Consider the following 21408-nt stretch of genomic DNA (forward strand, 5'->3'; position numbering starts at 1 on the left):
AATCTGCAAAGTAATTACGGCTGTTGCACAAATGTACAATATTTAAGTGGAAATGCAAATATAAAGTAGCATTAAATGAAAAGCATATTAAACTATACTCACAGTTTTTGGTAACTTTCCTTCCCTGTGTAGAGAAATGATGAATAATATCACAGAGCTCTGCATTGTGCTTTTTTATTTTTAGATTTGATCTGACACTTCATATGTTTAACAAAAGGTCAACCTTGTAATTGACCTTTCTCCAAGTCCTGACTTAATCAAGATTTGGGTAATATTCTTTTATTAAGAGTTTTTGGAATTCATGCATACATATAAGAAAAAAAATCCAAAACCATCAGGGGCTCCATAAATATCTGTCCTGCTAGATTGAATTATAATCCCCCATGACTTTTAGTTAACCTTTTGTTTGATCAATGCAAAGTAAAGGTTGATTCATGAACACAACAGCAGGTTCATGGGAGAATATATTTATTTAGATAAAAATCAACAAAAGGAAGAAACCAGCCTACTCGCGGCATGTCAGACATATCATTATAGTATGAAACCTGCAAAGAAAATGCAGTCAATCAATCAATCTGTAATCAATCTGATTAACAAATCTGAAAGTAAAAATATCTACATGAATCATATAATGTTTAATATACATTCTTTTTTTTTTTATTCACAGGTTTGCACTTGTGGTGTTTTGAATGAAAGTAAATTAAAAAAAATTAAAAAGACAAAACAAAAAACAAGTTAACTTAAAAACAGCTTTGTTTCCAGTCTATGGCTTGTTTTGTTTTTTTGTTTTTAAAGGCTAATCATATTCTACACCAGAATTACATTTTACAGTGCGGAGCAATTTGCATACGGAGTGCAGACAGGCTATGGCATTGACTAGCACCTGCATTTTCAATGATACCAGTTAACAGCAAAAAAAAAAAAACAATTAAAACAGCGAGAACATCTGTTCCAAGACTCTGGCTCAGTCTTTGGTTCTGTTTTGAAACTTTAACAATACATTTAGGATATTGATCAAATACATTTTGCAAAGTGGTTGAGGTCAGTCACAATAACCTATTGATGCATTTTCTTAAAGTGAGATTTCCAGGAAGTGATGTGGTATTATAGGTTGGTATGCTAACTATGAAATCCAACCTTGAGGAGATTCAAACACATTGCACAACAGTAAAAAGCATCACAGCATTTCTGAGGAAAGTGAGACGGTGAGGATAAATATGGTGTGACGCTGGTGTGCATCTGCATAGCTTTACTGTAAATGTTGAAGCAGCTAGCTCATGTTTGTAGCAGCATTGCATATTGCATTGCACTTCAACAAAATCAGCCTGGGGCGAAGGAAATCTCAAGTGAGGATGCTTTTGAAGAAGAAAAACTGGAGGTATGCTGTACATCCTGATAATTGAACAAACAAAGGACAAAAGAAAAAGCAGCATTAAAATGTACTAAAAATACTACAGCTAGTTTGTACTCACAAGGACAATTTGTGATGATAAAGTTTGTCTGTGTTTCATCAACAATTAGACACTCAATGGAGCAGCAGCACTAATTGAAACAATACTGAATAAAACATTTCAGCTCTCAGCTACAGGAAGCAAAGAAGCATCAGCAGAACTGCAAAAAAAAAAAAAAAAAAGCCAGGATTTAGGAAAACTTAAAAGGTAACACTGCAAACTTCTTTGTTCCAAACACCAGATGGGCTCTCTGGTACGTCTCCTGCAGTCAGGTTAGCCTGATGCACGAGTGGTCATCAAGGGTAACAGGCATATGGAGGTCAATAAACAGCAAGTGGGTGGATTTGACACTTTTTTTCTACCTAGTAGCTCACATACGTCATACAACAAAGTGCTAATGAACAATCAACCCTGCTGGGTTTCATAGATGAAGATTTTGAGATTCAGGGTTGATGAAGAAGTCAAGTCGATGTATATCACAGACAAAAACATTTCCCATAGTGGCTTGATATTGCTCTCAACAACAGATAATTAATACTCTTGAGTGTAAAGTGCCTTTGAACGTGAAAACGCGACACAAACAAAGAGGACGCGCGCACACACACAAGTGAGCGCCTGTTCCTCACACACCGCAGGGACTCGTGTGATCACGTGAATCTGTACATGCAGACTTCCACTTGAGCCACACATACAGGCACCGAGCAAAGGAAAAAAAAAAAAAACAGCGACATGTATACAAGCTTAAAATACACTTGTACGGATCAACAAACTACTGCAAAAGTGCAGAGTGAGCATAAGCAGCGGCTAGTAAAGCAAATACAAACTTCAGCCCAGTATCTGGGATGAGTGTATTACTTTCTTTCTCTTCACGGCCCTGGTTCTCTCCATCAATCTGACTAAAAATATTGCAGTAAGTACTCCGAGCTGACAGAACTGAGCATGGTCTAATCCCGTAGCATGACTTTGCTGCTGAAAATCCTGCTCTTCTACGGCGGGAGGATTTTGCACTCGGAGCTTCAGCTAAATCCTATTCATCACACAGCATCCCTCTCTACAGACCTGGCAACCCTAGCCCTGTTACCAGGCAAGGGCAGGACGGTGCCAGCATTGTTGGCATCTATATTTAGTTGGACCTGATAGAGGGACTGACCCTCCGAAGGACATTTTTGTGTACTTCAAAGTGCTTTGGTGGCAACGCGCTCAGAGGAGCGCCCTTTAGGTTATCGAAAACAAAGTCAACCTGAATGTGATGGTGGGGAGCAAAAACATCTGGTCTTCCAGCCACTTATAGTCGGCCGAATACAAGTTCAGTGGCTTTTACACAGCACTCTTACAATCTCTTTCTTGGTCAGAGTCCTCTAGTTTTGCCTAAAAGCCTCCGATTTGTAGAAACAGATTGTCAGCCAGGAAATCCCCTGAATCAAGACAAGTGGTACTTTGAAACACTGCCTACTGCGCACAGGAGTAGTGAGCAATAACGCCTGGCGAGGAACGGGGACAACCTGAGAGGAAATCAGTGCAGTGGAGTTTAAAATGTGAATTGATAGCTGTGGGCTTTCCGCTGGCCTTTCTCTCTTACTCTCATTCTGCAGAAGGAGAATGTGGAGCAGCTGTTTACAGTCTTGAAATAATGAAATTTGCCTTTTTCAGATATCTGAGAGCCAAGGTTAGAAGAAGAGTCTGATTGGAAATTTCAGGGATGTCGGAGCAGCTGTGCCAAAGAAGCAGAGGTAAATATTAAGCACATTCAAAAATGCGGAATAAACAGCATACGATTACATTAAACAAACAATATGACGTACAAATCAACAAACAAACAAACCTGTAATGATTAAAATACAGCAATAGAAAACAAGATATAAATAATAAATGTAATACTACTGCATAGGGTTAATAATATGATTAAAAACAACAGAATCTCAAGAAACAAGTAAATCAATTCATCCAGTTTAGATCCTTTCAGTCTGTTGTGTTTTAGCGTTGTAATTCTATTTGAGAGAGTCAACAGAGTTACAATCCACAAAGTGAGCTGTATTGACTGCCAAACTGGCGTAATGGAGAACACAATGTGGAGTTATTAAGTGTGATTTAGAGTGGCTCCCTAAAGGACAAGTGGCCATTTTGATGGAGATGACTCTATACAGAAGCATATAGTGTGCCTACCACTATCTGATTAGGGCCTCAAATGACTGCCTTGGCCTAGATGAATCACCCATTCAGGCCTCGTCTTAAGTGTCTCCTGCGCTGCTTTATGTCCGAGCCTCCGCTGCCTTACGGCAACTCTGTTAAGTATGTGTGCTGCATGTGTGGGTGAGTGCTGGTCTTTGATCTAAGTAGCTGGTAAATTACCATTTTATTCAAAAACATGACTGTCTTTAGTGGGTGTGTTAGTTTTTGTCTGCCAGCTTTGCGTCATTGCGTGACGGTGCAAGAGACAGGGATTGTAAAGCAGAGGAAGTTGTGTTTCAGTGCTCCTCCTCTATTTTTTTGTCTCTCAAACTGTGAGACTGTCCCCTCCCTCTCTTTCTGTTTTTTTTTTAGGAAGCTTTCTCTCTGCCTTTTAGGCATTGCACTGCCTAAATTCCTCTGACTTTCATTTACTCTTTCTCCCTTCACTCCTTGGGTGAACTGCAGTCTTGTTTTATTATCTAACCTTATTTAAGGCCCAACACCAACAGCGTCAGTGTTGTTCTGGGCTGCCACAGCAACTAAGCCCTCCCCATCGGAAATTTTAGTCCCTCTCCCGACAGCTAGCTCCCCTCCCTCAATGGGGCCAATGAGGAGAGAAGCGGCTTCCCCAGAAGAGGCCGACACACCCCTATCGGTCCGTTCCAGCTTGCGGTGCTTGCGTGGCTCCGGGGGCGTGTCCTTCTGGGTGAAGACGGTGCGAATTCTCTCCACGCAGACGTTGGCTGCCTCCTTCGTCTCCCTGCAGAGCTGCGATAGGCTGAGGAAGCCATGGGGGAGGTCGTCCACGATGCACAGAGTGACAGGCTGGTCAATTTTCCTCAAACGCTTGGCAAACATCACAGAGTCATCCAGCATGGGGTCTAAAGCACAAGCCTGGGAGGGGAGGGAGAAGAAGTGAGAGGGAGGGAACAGGGGGTGGTGAAAAGCAAATTAGGATTCCCTTCAGACATGTCAAGAATCTTAATTAAGGGATGAAGAAAAGGAAGCCAAGCATCCCAGCCTCTTTTGTCCCCACTTCCTTTACATTCTCGCTGACTCACCCTAGCCACTTTTAAATCAGCACCAATTTCTTCATTTTCATATTAACACCCTTCTCACATGAGAGAGCAAGCTTCAACCTCCACATCTCAGCCGCCCCACTCTGTCTCACTCAACTAACACAACAATGCAAGCAGTGCACAGTCCTCAATCTAACGTTTAACTTGCAGTATGAACCATCTGCATTCTCATAGAGGACTATACATGCAAACATATGTAGACAGCTTCAAGGACTCAAACGCCCTTTAATGCACTAGTTGACTTGAATGAGCAACCTTTGACCTTTGTGAATTTAATTTAATTTAATTTCCTATATGTAGGATTCGTCCAGCTTTTTAAGAGTAAAAATCAAACACTTCAAGGTATTTAGAATTAATTTATACCTACAGCAATCAATCTATATTAAAACTTGTTTATTTTACCAGCTTGTTTATTTTACCAGCTGTCCATAAACTTGGATTGTATGTTTTGATCATGATTATTTTATGCTGGCGAATTTCCAGAGTAAGTACTCAAGAGATGATTTATCTAGCTATGAATTAGAGTGAACACCAAGAAAGGATTGTTTCATTTAATATACAGGTGCATCTCAATAAATTACAATATCATAGACATGTTTATTTATGTCTGTAATTCCGTGGAAATAACACATTATATAGATCCATTACACACAGAATGAAACATTTCATGTCTCAGTTTATTTAATTTCTTGTAATTATAATGATTATGGCATACATTTAATGAAGACGTAAAATTCAGTGTCTCAAAAAAATTTTAATATTACAAAAGACCAATTTTAAAAAGTATGTTTAATATGGAAAAGTTGGCCTCTGAAAAGTATGTCCATCTATATGACTCAATACTTGGTTGGGTCTGTTTAACTTGAACGACTGGAAATGGAGTTTTCCATGATATTCCATATTCTAATTTATTGAGATGCACCTGTATTCTGAAAGATTTTTGGTTTATATGGGTGATTGTGTCGATCAAACAACAGATTATGTTATACGAACCCTGCACATTATCATTCTTCTTCATCTTACCACTATGTGAACAGGCGGCAGCCCTCTGAGCAGGCTATCAGGAGCCAGCAGAGGAGAGCAGAACGGATCCTTGACCACGGGAGAGCTTTGCACTTTCATCTCAGATAGCTGCTCTGATCGCAGCGGCTCAAACCCCAGGGGAAACTCCCTCTGGTGCTCCAGCTCAGATCCCTCCTCTCCAGCAGGGGGTGGTATGGCCACTGAAGACAGGTCGCTGGACATGGAGGGATCTTCATTCTCGGAGAGGAAGAAATTCACCTCTTCTGGCTACATAAAAAGAGACATAAGAAATAATTCAGGTGACATTAAACTGCACTGAGTAGAGGGGGAAAGTAATGTCAAGGCAATGAGGGGAAAAAAGGCATAAAATATTAGACAGGCAAACTTGATTACAAATACACACACAGCACTTTGTCCTTGTGAAAATCTTCTCAAAACCTTGGCTCTGTGCCTGAGAGTCTTGGCTGAACAATCCCCATTTCAAGGAGGAAAAGCATATTTAAAATCTTGCGTCACCCCTGCTCGCTATTTTTCCAGAGCCAGACACTAATCCAGTCAGCATGTGTGAGAATACGCACAAGGATAATCTGCAATACCTTGCTGGTACCCGCAGAACCAAAAAGTTTTGATATTCAGTCAGCAATTTATAGCCAAATCTGTTCATGGAGGCATGGGTGACACAATGTGAGCTGAGTTCATCGAGATGAAACATGCACATTACTGCAGGGCACACCAACATTGTATGATAGAGGGCCAAAATTTTTCCATGCTAATAAATTGTTCAGCCTTAAAAAGGCTACAGCCATATGTTGAATAATTTGAATGCAGGCTGGATAAAAGCAGAGATAGCCTGATTATAGGTGGGAGGCTGGTGTGATTTCTCTTCACTGCATGGTGCAATAATTATCATCAAAATACAGACCTTTCCATCATCACAGGTTAAATTCCAACTACAATCTCCACTAAGAGCCAAATGTTCTTTTAAGCAACAGCCCTTAGTCATTTAAGGCTGTTAACTTCTTCTGGATAAGAACGTCAACTGGGAGCATGCTAATCTCAATGTAAACATGTTCAAGCGTGACGTACAATGCGCTCAGAGAGCAGCGGTGCGCTGTGAGAAGTGGAATTGTTGTGGGATCCCAAGTCCTGGCACGTCTGGCTCTTCACAGATAATTTCCTGGAGGGGAAGTCGGAGGTCTCTGAGGCTACAGGGGGGTCTGCGTGAGGGGACGAGATGGACGCCGCTGAAACGCTTTTCCTCACCGTGTCTAAGAGACGAGACGGGGAGAGGGCGATAAATAAATGAATGAGACATTTGGCAAAAAATGTGAGACAAACAAAAAAAGAGCTCATTTAAAAAAAAACACACACACACAGATTATGATGCTGTTACGATGTAAAGGATACAGACTCGAGGTCAACTGTGCTCGGAGGACACAGTAAAAAAATAAATAAATAAATACACAGAGTAGTACACAGTCACTTTCACTTATTCTACAGCTTCCACTTATCATATGTCCTCTGGTTGACAGCCAACAGTTAAAAGCCTAAATGCAAATTGGGATATATCAGGAAGAAGAGAGGGGAGGTGGGTGGAGGAAATTCAAATAGTGCTGTCATGGTGATATCATCCGCCCGCCCCAAGCCGTCAAAACACAGCTGTAGGAGCCTTCATGGCTGGTCTCTCCACAAAGCACTACCATCTCTTTAATAATGAACCATCTCAGTACCATGATGGCCTTTTAATAATGTACACCCACCAATGACATTCTCATTAGTTTGGGCTTACAGCTGTGGGGGTGTCACCTAGCTAAGGGGACACCAGGGAAATTACGATTTGCCACCAGATTTACGGTGGCTACAATTAACAATTACTGTCAAAGCCCCGCTGCTCCAAAGAGGTGAATTGATATGAATGGGCTGCAGGAGTGTTACGCAACAAGGTGGGATAAAACGATAATTGGTTAGTTGAATGCTAAATAAAGGGGATCCATGTCAATAACCTCCTCCATATGGGCTGTAAATGTAATCTGGAGCAGTTGATGTTGTTGCTCTCATAACACTTAAATTGGGTTTAATGAAGACACTGAAAACATGGGCGGCACACACACACACACACACACACACACACACACCTGAGGCCTGTACTAAGAAGCAGGACTTGGGGTTAGTGAGGTAACTTCTGGTTAAACCCTGGATTAACGTTGGTGGTTCACTTTTTACAGATACGGTGCTGTACACTCAATCTCCTGCGGAGCAGATTATGTTCGAGATAACAGTTCAACTTGTACAAAAGCACCACAAATTCACAAATCAATTCTCTATGAAAATCACCATACACAGAAGATCTCTTGTAGGAGGGCAAGAGTGATGATTTATAAATGAGAGATATAAATTCTAGTGGGGGACTCACTTTTCTGGGTTCTTTTTTAAATTAAACTTTCTTTTTATTGAGTTTTAGAATGAACAGGGAAAGGCACAGACACAAATTCAACCAGGTCTAAAGGGAATAGTCCAAGTCCAGCCCTAACGAGTTCATAGAGCCAGTATACGACAGATCGTTCCTTCTCAAGACACAGGTTCTTATTTGTGTTGATCCCCAAAAAATGGGATCCAAGTAAAAGTCAGCCCACACCATTATCGAAGGGAAGAGCACAATAGGTAGGTAACAAAGTAATTCACAAGGGGTCAATGGCTGTCGAGCCGCTTCCACACACTTCCTGTTAGCCTTGGTTCAATTTCATATGGAGGAGCTTACTGCTCTCATAGCAACAAACCAATACACATCCAACTATACATGCATTTCCCATAATGCTTACATTTCTGATGTTACACAAATGTGGAAAAAAAGGTTGTTGAGGATACGCACAGGTAGGAAACTACTCACCTGCTGAATGAAGATGTACTAAACATTTCATCCGACAAATAGCAAATTTATCCATAAAAGATTTAAAAAGAGAAAGTTAATCTTCTCATATTGCACGTCTTTCACAATGCCCAGCCATTCTAATTTTAATCATCCATATCAGGGACTGACTTATCTGTGTCAGCTTCTTGAGCCTCAGGTTGCAGTAAGACACGTCAGAGTTGTGCGCTTACAGTCCTGCAGATTGTATGCATGTCAAAGCCATTTCATTGTGCTTTTGTATACCGATATCATCCTACAACAGAGACTGATTAAAGCACTAAAGCTGTGTATAGGCCATTATATCAGACAGCATGTGATTCACACATTCGGCGATTTTTTTTTGCCAGCTGTCCTTCCCGTCATTGGCAGCTGCAACGGTGCTGCTTTTAGCCTGGATTATGTGTTAAACTTCTTCATATTTGTTTAACATTATAGCTTTCTCTTCTTTTGTGAAATATGCCGCTCTGCTGCCAGTAGACTTATCCATGCTTGTGATTAGTCATACGCTGCGAACACCGACCCTTTTATGTGAACACAATCATAGCTAGATTTGGAAACCCTGGGTTATCTTAGAGTTTATAGCCACTGTTGTGTGACCATTAAGCGTGATAGTTAGGTTTAGTGAAGCCAGATAACAGAAAGATATCCTGTTTATGGTAAACTTGCTTTGTTGTTCAGACCTCTGATCATATCAGTCTCCTGAAAGTGCAGATCAAAGACACAAGCAGATTGCATCTATAGAGAACTTTGAACATAGTAGCTGCAAAGCAAAAACACATTTAAACCACCCACATCTCATCTAGCATTCCCACCTGACTGCTCATGCACGCACAAACACACCCATACAGACAGTCACAGTTGGTGGTGTACCGGTGGCTCCTGGTGGCGCCTCGGCAGCTGTGCTAGGCGAGGCTGAGGCTCTGTTTGAATCCAGCAGAGACTGAATCCAGTTGGAAGCTCCCTGTCGGAAATCTCTGAGCATCAGAGCCGTGTCCCTCCTCACCAGGCTCAGCGTGCTCACTTTCTCTACCTGCGTCTCCGTTTGTGGCTCATTGCCTGCAGAAAGAGACATGGAGGAGGGTTCAGAAGGGAAAGACAGATGTACAACAGAGATTAAAGTGTTGTTGTTTTTCTTGAATAAGCATGAATGAGTAACAACAGAGAAGATGGGAAAGCAATAATAGGAAAGGTATAATTGTAGACTTAAGAAAACCACTGACAGAGTTGGTTCAATACTGCAACACAGTAATCAGTATCACAGACAGCAATACATTGTGATGGGAAAAGGAGCAAATAGAAAATGATTAGTGTTTTAGTTCAGGTATTGAAATATATCCCGATACACAATATTCCTCTGTCAGAATTTGGCACAGTTGGCGTATTAAAGTTATTTTTTGTGAGACAACAATTAATTAAAAAGACCTATAAGAGTTCATCTGCTTTTTACATGCATTTAAAAGATGAAAAACAATCTATTTCTTATAAGAGGAGTTGCTGTTAACAAAAGGTTTTTCAGACACCATCTAACACAGAACTAAATCACAAAAGATCTATAATTACTTCATTCATTGTGTACTACATGAGGAATGGAGAAAAAGGTGATATCCAAGATCAGAGAAAAACAGTTTTATGATTAATATAATTATTACTAATCCAAAACTAAAAAAACTGGCTGTGCAGTTTGTGCAATGTTAAATTAGCTAAATCGACACAATCTCTTTCGATTTGTCTTATCTGCCGTTTTAGCTACTGTCAAAGCGGCTTTTTTAAATCATCATAAAAAGGTACTGATATGCGTTTTAGCTGCTCAGACTTGGTAAGTAATTTGAAGCCATCACTTTTGGCTTTTTTTATAATAAATTATATTACTTAATCAAATGGAATAGAATAGGTTAATTGATCATTAAAATGACTGCTCCAGCCCTGCAAAGAAAAAAACAACAACTTAATGACCGACTAATTTTTGCTACATAAGTCATTGTCAGCATCATTATTGTTAACAAACTTACAACTACAGGAAAGACCATTATGTTAACAGTATGTATGATGTGGAGCAGCAGACGGCGAGGAGAGATGCTTAAAAGACAGGAAATGGAGAAAAATAGATAAAAAATGTATTCTGAACTCCCGAAGATTAAAGAATTGTCTCGCGCACTCCCGCACACACACACACAGTCGTACCTGCGTAGGCACTGAGACACCTGGAGAGCACGCTGAGCGGCAGCAGTGGATCCATAAGTGTTAGCAGACGGGAGGGCGATGCGTAGGCGGTCAGCAGGGTAGCTGGGTAGATTGCCACAATGCCATCTGGCATTCGCACACCAAACGCTGCAGCTCGCATCGATGTCGTCACACACAAGTTGCCTCCTGCACTGTCACCAGCCAGACACACTTTCTCTCCGGTCCAGCCTGGAGAGATAAAAATAGGACAGTGATGATAAAAGGTGAGGAAAAAGAGAGAAAGAAACAAAAACAAACCAGTGGGGGGAAACAGAGAGAAATGGAACACATAATAAAATAAGACAAGAAAAAAGTAGCTTTCTCCTGCAACTATGAGAAAATCCACTGTGGCTCAAGAAAAAAATCAGTGTGACACACATCAAGTAACAGCATCTCCTTTTTCTCCATGACACTGCTGAATATGTGGCTGCTTTGAGGGGGCGTTGACTTGCTGTCTGCCTCATGGCCGTGATATTGTCTTCTTGTTCTACAACACAAACATATTGCTCCGCGATCACTGTTAATTTGACACAGCGTACTTCAGCGGGCGAATGTACCCTAAACCAACCAGATGTCTTTTGTTGTCTGCCTGAATATTGAGCGTCACAATTTGTATGATATTGCAGAACAACAGGTACAGTGGAGACATCATGCTGCAGCATGATTACTTTCAAAGTGATGAATGAATCCTCCTCAGAGGAAAGGGGGGACTAGTAAACATAGTTGAAGATTTACAGAAGCAGTCCTTAGGACACCTTCAGCTTGTAAAGAAGGAGTTTTACACACTTTTACTAATGTATGAAGGGTTTGTATCCACAAACATGATGTATTAGCCTGGGTATACCCATGCTGCCTTGCACGTTCCATTTTGTTTCGAACTGCAAGGCGGCATGGTGTCCATGGCCGATTCTCAGTCCTGCTTTTTGTATCCAATTACAGAACAGAGAGGGACGGCAAGATGATGGCGCGTACTATTCGATAGACGGAAGCTTGTAGTTTGCTTAAGGATCCAACATGGCTGCAGCAGACATGGAGCTCTCTTTTGATCTAACTGTAGACCGTGTTCTAGATAGTTTAGAGCAAAAGTTTATTTTAAAAGAAGAACAACATTCTTTATCACCACCAAAAAGGATGTTTTAGCCTTGCTTCCAACAGGATTTGGCAAAAGTCTAATCTACCAACTAGCCCCATTAGTGGCTAAGCTAATGGGGTTTAGCGAAACCCCGGTTGTTGTGGTCCTCTCGCCATTGATCGCCTTGATGGAGGACCAGATAAAGGAGGCAGCCCACCTCGGTATCTCTGTGGCACAGCTGGGTCCCGAGGAGGAGAATGCAATCAAGAGTTGCCGATACCAGGTTCTGTTCGGCAGTCCCGATTGGCTAAGAGCTACGTACAGACGCTTATGATAGATATTCGTAGCGCCCAATAAATGGCTCTGGACGATCGTAAACCACGCTTACTCTGGTTTTAGCCACGGTAATGATGTATCATATCATATCATATTTGTGGATACTTATTGTATTAGCTGCATATACTTTTCCCTAAAAAGGGTGAAAAAAAAATGTACAGGGGAGCTAAAAACAATGCTGTGTGATGTGTGTGTACCTAGTAGATGGTGGTTTCTCAGAGCCCAGCAGTAGGCATAGAAACACTCCTCCAGGGCCCTTGGGAAGGGGGCCTCAGGGGCCAGAGAGTAGTCCACTGACAGGATGGGGACACCAAGGTCCTGGGACCAGCTCTTAAGATAGGGCTGCAAGAGACAGGAGACATGATGGGTTATAGAGGGGTGAATTTACTACTGGAAAAACACTCAGTTTCAGTTTCACAGTGAATATATTACGTGTTGTTAAATTCATGAGGAAAAACAGCAGCCACAATAAAACACTAAGGCAGAGAGACGGAGAGAGGAAGAAATGCGGCGGGAGAGAGACACATGAGGGTGAACATTAAGAAGCAAGGATGAAAAGTTGTGAAAATTATGCCTCCCTCTGATGTCATCTGTCTGCTTTCTGGCTTACTGTCTAGACAAAGGGAGAATGAGCGCTGCCCTCACAGTCACCTTCATTTCCTTCCTTCTCATACGGTAATAACAAAGGTGCCCACATGTCCTAGTTTGCTGGGTACAAAGGGAAAAGACAAAGACACAGGAATGGTGTGGATTTACAGGGATTGTGTACAAAAACAAACTCACTGTCAGAATACTGAGTGTTTCTCTTTTTCTTATTTCTGCAGTCAGGTTAAGTGTTTTCTATTCTCATGCCAACCTAAGGCAAGTGCTTTACTTCACAACTGCAATGCAGTGACCTTGAAATGCGAGAACGGTAACAAAACTTGTCATGATAACGTATTTCTTCAACAAAGCATTCGTCCTCTTTCCTCCTCCGTCTTTATCTTCTGCCAACACCTTCTTGACTGGCTGTGACAGGGCTGGTGGTGGGAGTGACAGCTCTCCATTAACAATGCCAGGTAAAAGCATGGTGTGTGCATGTTTGCATGTTGCCTCAACCGCTGGTGATTCAGAATGGAAAAATAAACAAAGCAGCAGCTCCTGCAGTCAGCTGTGCTGTCTCAAAGATCTACTTGTCACAATAAATCTTAGAGTGAGACCGCTGACGAGTGAGTGTGCGAGTTCAAGCACTGCTAAGGTCAGTGTTGGTTTGTACGAATCAGCAAAGGTACTCCTAAGGTGTGTGCGTGTGCAACTGCGTGTGACCAATAGCCATTGTTGCCAGTATGTGTCGATATATGCCAGAGTCCATGGACAGGTGTGTCAGTCAGGCAGTTTATCATCTGCCTGCATAAAAGGAGCTAAAAGCTCACAACAAGTGGCCCATCGGGCAGGGGAGAGGAATGTGTGTGTGTCTTTGTTGGGCTGGGACCAAGGCTGGTTAATTTTACATGACTCAGGGAACTCTTCTCAAACACACACATCCGATTCACAAAGAAAAACACACACACACTCACCAATTCAGAAGGTCCCAGATCTGTTCTCAAAGCAGGAATTAATGGGAGCTGCAGTCCCACTCATTCTCAGACAGGCAGAGCGGTTAATCTGCAAGCTTATACCTCTACTGGGATTGTGTGTGTGGTCCGTGCTCGAGTTGCTAAATGCACAGATGCCAGCACATCCATTCCTGTGATCTCGGCATAATTGGGAACTGAGAGCACCAAAGGCTCCTATCACTGAAGTCCAACTCTCAATCTCGGCCAGACGAGAGGAAAGACAGGTTCGAGGTAAGGATACAGGAGTTAGAGGACATTTGAGAAGTACAACGGACAACACAGGCCTCCCACCTTCCGAAAATTTTTAATTCTTCTGTTCTCTCCTTCTTGGCCTTGTCTCAGGGATTAAGAGGGCAGACGGCACCTAGTAATATTAGAAGGAGGTGAGTAAAAGTTGCTCAAATAAGACAGGAAGGAGATGTTAAAAAAGGACACCCAGTGAACAAAAAGGGTTTTGTGAGATATTAGAGAGATTGAGAGGGAGGATGTAATAAAAAAGGCGAGCCCTGAAGAAGAAGAGAGAAGGATAGTCTGACAAGTCTTCCATTAGTGCCCGGGGTAATCTTTCTCTGTGGGGTTGTACAGTTCTCTGTTAATTCAACATGACAGCCCTGTTCACCCCCGTCTCTGATTGCTCTCTCTCATCCTCTGGTTGCTACGCAGCTGCTGATCAAGGATGCCTATGTCCTTGGCGATTTCACAGAGCGCTGTCTTGCGGTAGCTATAAGCAGCCTGATGCCATATAAAGAACCGCACACAGCCACAGATGACCAGATCAGCGTAGGACGAACAAGGAGAGGAGGGGGTACAAACTGTATTAAAAGAAGCTTTCTCATCAAGATGAACTAAGTAGGTTGAATGTTTTTTCCTGCAACTATTTCATATATTGTCAGTTATATAAACTTACAATGAAGCTGGCTGACAAAACAAGAGTTTCTTCTTGTTTTACAGAGCAATGACAAGGAAGATCCGACACACTGTTTAAGACATGAGGCAAAAGCTTATGAAATTGTGTCCCTTTTTCTCTCAAAGTAATCTAAAAATTAAATCTAGGACATGAGCTGTGAAAAATAAAAGAGGGGTGAGGATGAAGTGAATGACAGGAAGCAATGATTTACATGAAAGAGGAGAGCCAGCTTCTTGTGCACCTCATCAGTAAAGATGGCATGGAGGGAGGGCATAGTGTCTCTATTTATATTATAGAAGTTTTCAGGGATTCATTACAAAATAATTAGCTTAACAGCTCATTACATGTCACACTGTTGACAAAGGAAGAGATTCACAGTGCTAACCCCTCTGCTCCTCTGCTGTCAAATATCGCCCATCTCTTCAACACTTAAATTAGCTGGGGTTCAATTACAATTAGTTTGAGAAAACACAGCCAGACATTGAAGCACAGAAGGGATGAGAATGTGAAGTGGATGAGCGCTGTGGCAATACCAGCTCACATCCCCAGACTTAGATGCACCAAACTGACATCAAAGTGGCGGTGATGAAGGCTGACTGTTGGCCTCTCATTACGTCACTTTTGCCTGGGCCAAAAGTTGGACTTGAACACACCACAAAGACTACAGCTGACAGCCAACTAGCAGGTACATTTGGTGCCCACTTTAGAGAAAAACCAAATCTCCATACCAGCAGGTGGCAGTAGTCTATATTTCTAAACGAAAAAGGAAATCCGGAAGACTGGGGATATTGTCATTATATATCAGGTGGCAACCTCCAGGTCTGAGCAGGGAGGCAAACCAGGAAGTGCCTTAAGCTGCATTCTACCAAAAATTCCAACAGGGGGTGTTGACGGCGGCTGCAGAAGCATTTAGGTCCATTCATTTCAATACAAAAGGAGAAAACTTCTCACTTGATTTATTACCTCAGAATTTTTTTTTTTTTTTTTAAACAACACTATGGTCTCAATCGCTAGTAAAAAATATTCTTCAAGACAATTTAATGTTAATAGTGTAAATAATGGCCTCTAGAAGAAAATACAAGATAAAGAATGGTAGGATTTGGGCGTGGCTACCTTTGATTGACAGGTCACTAACAAGGCGAGTCTCATAACTTTGAACCTTTCCCACTGTATTTTCACTTAATGACAGTTTATTTAACCATTTTGTTCATTAAAAATGTCTTGTTCAGCATGTGGTTGGACTCAGACACTCCAAGGAGTCTCCTTTCGTTTTTCTGAGGTAAGTAAAGTACATTTTGTTTTGTTTTGTTAGCTAAAATGAACATCCCAGTTAATGCTAACATGAATTAGCAGCGACTTCTCTCAGTCAGGTTGTCGGTGTAGAGAGGCGTGTAGTCAGTGTCGTCAGATCCCTCTCACTCCTCCACAGTCCAAATATGGTCTGCTGCCCGTACCGGAAACAAGATGGCAACAACTGTAACGCTGACCTCGATGCCTCAAACGGGCCACAAACCAATGGGTGACATCACGGTCACTACGTCCATTATTTATACTGTCTATGTCATATATACATGAAACAAAAAGCATTTCACACCACTCTCACTCACCACTTTGATGGTTTTCTGCTATTTATGTATTCAAACGATCAGATCAGATGAAGATGAAGAATGAGACGAGCCTTCTGTGTTTGCCCTCTTGACTTTAGTCGTTTGCCTACTTTCCTTATTTCCATTTCTCTTCCTCTGCACTGATTTGCTTATATTATGCCGAACAGCCAATCAGAGTAATTTCTCTCCCCAATGGGCTCAAGCATTGATTCAGCATGCTCAATCAGCCAAAAAGCTGCCATCAAGGAATGACTAGTATCAACGGCGCGGGACAACTGGGGCCTACATATGCTCATCAGCAGTCCGACACTGGCCATCGGTCAGGGCATTAATAGTGTGGTGGAGGTGTAATATTGTCAGAATTTAAATATGGAGATGCCACATCACATATAACAATTTTGCTGCATTGATCCATTATCAAACTGTCACATAGAGACATGAGTCAAAATACTACATGACATAAATATGTTAAAGCATTTTGTATTCAGTTTTTCTTGCAGAATGAAACCAATCCAATTGCTTTTCTGGTTAGAGAAAGGAAACCCTAGCTGGAGAGAGGCGTCTCACCTCATGGGACTTGGAGGTCTGGGCCACAAATCCTCCCCCGTGGAAGTGGATCAAGAGGTAGGGAGATGAGGGGAGGCGCTTGGTCTTCAGCCCCAGTGACAAAGAGATGGCACCCCCTTCAGAGCGGGAAAGAGATAGCAGAGTCTCACTGTCCTGGAGAAGGTAAGACAGAGAGGTGGAGAAAGAGGAATGAATGAACAAAAAGCGTAAACAAATCGCACATAAACAATAACCAACATGACATGATGACAGATGCTGATGTTTGCATCACTCCGATAACCGTCCTCGGAATGTGTATCCTGCGAACAAAGCCTTGTTTTCATTGTTAATATGTTTTATTGCTACTGCAAGCAACAGGGCTCCTTTGAGAGTAGGATTAACTAGCTGCTCTGCAGCAGCTTGCTGCCAGCCTCTGCTGCGCCTGCATGAACGCACACTAATTCCCATTCATTAACAGAAACAAGGAGGGAGGGAGCTGTGTCTGAGAGGGAGGGTTTCAGCTGATGCAGGCTTGTATTTTGCGACATTAAAAAAAAGACACTGTTGTTTGGTAGGAGCTTGATCAATGGCTGAAAGTGTTTGTTGATAGCATGCCTGGTTAAGTGCCAGGCTACAAAGGAAGGAGGAATGCAAGCTCCGATGGAGAGAGAAAGTCTCCCGAGAGAATTAGGGAGGGAGGCAAAGTCGAAATAGTGAGTATGATACCTATGACAGAGAAAGGGAGAGAGGGAGGGAGAGGGAGAGAGAGACTTAATGAAGGGGATTAAGTCCATGGGGATGAGTCGGAGCTGTCGTTTACTTCTGCTCTGAGAAATACAAGATATGCTTATACATATTGTTAGAATATTTTAAGAATTTCTATGACTGGTATATGCAAGCTGGTTTAAAAAGAGCCAGTGGAGGAAAACTGTCATAAACTAGGTCACACAACAAATGCTTAATACTTAGACAGGCTACAAGGAAGTAGTGTGAAACAAGTGCACAGCAAATAGAAGAGCAGGTCTAGTTTTGCATAAAATTTGACATTATAAAGCTTTTTTATTGCATTTTCCACTGTGCCACTACAGTGTGAACAGAATAATGAATTAAATACCTGTCCTTCGCGTAAGTCATAGGAGATGAGCCTCATCTGAACTGGAGCTGTGCCGATGTGTGCTGATGGCGCAGCTATAGTTACAGATGCTCTGTGATTGGCCGCCAGGGGAAGGTCAAAGGGCACAGGGGGCACAGAAAGAGCACGGTTCACCTTAACTTGAGTGGATGTCATACTGGCAAGACTCTGGAGGAGGAGAGATGGACAGAAAGAATTGAGAAAGAAAGGCAGGGAGAGAAATAGAAGAGTGCAAGTTACCGAGCTAGTCAGGTCACTGGAGAGAGAGAGAGAGGAACCGGATGAATAAATCATGAACCCCATTGAATAAATTGAATTCCACTCTATTATTACTAACGGCCTAAAGGCCAAAATTCATAATGATAGAAAGGTACTCTTACCAGAGGAAAGTAAAATATTCCTGATACAGTTTTATAAATTAAAAACAGGGCAGTGCACTTTTCTATGTGCATGAGTTAGTGGTGACAACATGTGTAGATTACAAATGTATTAGGAGTGTGTTTCTCTGTGGGAGTGTGTGTCTGTGTGTGTGTTTGTCTGTGTGTCTGTGTGTCTGTGTGTGTGCGAGAGGAAGAATTAACAGTCTACTCACCGACAGGACTTCGGTCTCAGTGATGTTCCAGAAGCTCTTCCAGAAATGGACGTCCAAGTTCTGGGTAATGCGTTCAAATTCTGTCCCTCTCAACTCTGGGTCGATGGCGTACTTTCCTGAGGTAAAGAAAGAGCTGGCTGCAACACCTGGGGAAGGGAGAATGCAGGACACAATGATGAGGATATAATAATGGGAAGGAGACACCAGAGATGGGTAAGAAGTAAAGAAATGGGATTGGAGTTAAAAGTATAAGGGAAAGAAAAGAGGAATGCGTATGGTTGAGGAGGAAGTAAAAAGGGAAAAGTGATTGACAGAAAAAAACAAAAGCACACAATAATGGAGATGAAAACAGCATTTCTCAAAGACAGAAACAGGAAGAGAGACAGCAGGAACAGAAAAAAAACATTAAAAATGTAGTAAATGACTGGCCTTAGCACATAAAACAATAATATTAGAAACAGGGATGCAAATTGCTGGAAATATTCAGTAGAAAACTGGAAACAGGAATAAAATTAAAATATAGGGATTTTTTTGCACAAGATGTGATCATGTAATATATGAATTGAAAGATAGAAACAAACCTCTAACCACATTAGAAACAGACATAATCCATCAATAAATTGACTACTTCGCCAGAATACAATGTGAATGTGATTTATTTCAATTAATTAGTAGATTGTGTGTGGCTCAGCCTGTGCATTAGTGTTGGCAGTAGTGTGCACTGAAGGCATGCGTGAGCAATGGGTTGTAACTTTACTCAATTCATAATTAAATGGGTTGCTGGCAAATGATCGGTATATGTGATGGAAGAGTGCACTGCTGAATGTAGTGCATGTTTACAAGTCTATTAAAATCTTACTAAAACATGGCATAAGACTTTTTTAAATGAAAGTGGTAACTAAGTGGTAACTTTCTTTGGAAATTTTCCGCAAGTTTTCGGACCCTTTGCAGCGCTATTTAGAAAACAAAAACTTGCTTTGAATGCAAAATAAGGAAGGTGAAAAGATGAAAGAAAAGCCAGATGGTAAAGGAAGGAAATAGAAGGCTAAAACACGGCAAACCTCAGAGATAAAGCCCTAATTGACAACACTCGCCATACTCAACAGAGTGAATTGGCTTTGATGTACTCACAGTGCAATAATCTTATTGCCACATGGATGTTTCAGATCTACTGCTGATGATGAAACAGCAGCATTTCATGGTATTGCAATCAAATTCTACCTTGCTTTTACAATCAATCGAGGATGTGCACTACAGGAAAGGGAAGGGACTGCACTACCAGATGCCACGACTAAACACTTGAATTAAACTAAAGTACAGACACAGGACAGCTAATGTAGCTTAGGAGCTGTAGGATAGAATAGACTTCTTCATATAGTCATATAGCCTGTGTTCACTACAGAGGACTATGATGAAGGGCTGAGAGGGTTCCAGTACACTCACCATATGGTGCAATACCTCCTGCCTCCACTGTGGTGCAGCACAGAGCACAAGAAACCATGAGAGTTGAATGATTCCTTTTTGAAGGTTAAATATTTACGTTTGTACACGGTGAAAATGTGTAGATAATAGTGCGTGTTCTTCTATCTCTGCCTCTGTACATAACTGTCTGCATGTTCAAAACATTCTGAAATATAGAAGAGGCACACCAGCTAGCCCTCAAGATTCCAAAGGATGAAAGAGCATCTACAATCCAAGCACACAACATCAAAAAGGTACACAGTCAGGGGCCAAGGAGCAATGCAGAAGAAGTGTGGATGAGTACGATCTATGAATGAGAATTAAGTGACTGGATGATGAGAGGGTGCAGACGAGATGATGCTGACCTATTCCTGACTGATGGCGTTTGTAGTTTTCTCCAAAGGCCACAAGGCCAATAGCGATGGTCTGGAGACAGGGTCGGATGGCTGGACTGAACTGGAGTGATGGACAAAAACAGAGACAGACTTTACATTCTAATCCATAGTCCATTTAAAAAGAAGAAATATAGAACAATTAAAACTGCTATCATGAGCTGCCGTCAAAGTGAAGCATAGATGGTAGGATATCAGAATATCAGATGAGTCTTAGACATTATAAATTGATGCAGACAGTACTAGAGAGGTTTCATCATTCTTTCTCTTTAGTTTGATATTGACCTCTGTCCGCTGGGCATTCAGCCTCTCTCATTAAACTCAACTGAGAAGAGACAGCGGCTGTAAAGAGGAGCTTTCCCTGTGTCCATCCAAATATTTTACTCACTTCATTTAACCTGCAGGTTTGGGCAGCAGGAGTCATTTGTAGCTCTGTATTCCTTTCCTGGCTTTTACATATCACACTTCTCACTGCTCTTGCTCTTTTCAGGGTCAGTTCCTTTAGTCTTGTGACAAAGTAGCCTCTGGCACAGTTTTTTTAATTAACATCAAGAGGCCAGTCCTTTTTGAAAACAGAGCACAATTTTGATTTACGGGCAATGACAGACGCATGGGGAGGTTTATTCTGTGCATGACAAGCCCTAATATTAACTTGTGTGTATGCTTCAAGTGAGAATGGGTTGGGTAAGTTTGGCTCACTTATTCTGCATACAGCATGATACAGCATGGTGTGGTGGTATTTTACGAGGCAATATCGATTAATGGCCGACAACTATCTATATTTAGCAGTTCGACGGCAGGATTTTCTTTCTTTTTTTTCCCCCAGGAGGCTGTGGGGAGCTCATTTTAAGGAATATACTTGATATGAAATATATGAAATTAAAAGGTCTAAGGAATCTATAGGCACCATGCGTCAGG

At 41.7% G+C, this 21408-nt stretch overlaps 1 protein-coding gene across 2 annotated transcripts in view; it reads right to left on the reverse strand.

Moving 5' to 3' along the window:
* Positions 1 to 451: 451 nt before the first annotated feature.
* Positions 452 to 21408, reverse strand: part of lipeb (lipase, hormone-sensitive b) — a 31744-nt gene continuing 10787 nt past the window's right edge. For both annotated transcript variants that reach the window (XM_059338809.1, XM_059338810.1), the window contains exons 4-13: positions 20464 to 20554; positions 18638 to 18783; positions 18028 to 18213; positions 16935 to 17087; positions 12456 to 12600; positions 10812 to 11039; positions 9501 to 9686; positions 6809 to 6990; positions 5723 to 5989; positions 452 to 4514 (exon numbers count right to left, since the gene is read on the reverse strand). In XM_059338809.1, the coding sequence (XP_059194792.1) occupies positions 4110 to 4514; positions 5723 to 5989; positions 6809 to 6990; positions 9501 to 9686; positions 10812 to 11039; positions 12456 to 12600; positions 16935 to 17087; positions 18028 to 18213; positions 18638 to 18783; positions 20464 to 20554 (1989 nt within the window). In that variant the 3' untranslated portion in view covers positions 452 to 4109. The remainder of the gene's footprint in view (positions 4515 to 5722; positions 5990 to 6808; positions 6991 to 9500; positions 9687 to 10811; positions 11040 to 12455; positions 12601 to 16934; positions 17088 to 18027; positions 18214 to 18637; positions 18784 to 20463; positions 20555 to 21408) is intronic.

This window comes from Centropristis striata, chromosome 8, assembly GCF_030273125.1.
Source record: "Centropristis striata isolate RG_2023a ecotype Rhode Island chromosome 8, C.striata_1.0, whole genome shotgun sequence".
In the NCBI taxonomy this organism is placed as follows: domain Eukaryota; kingdom Metazoa; phylum Chordata; class Actinopteri; order Perciformes; family Serranidae; genus Centropristis; species Centropristis striata.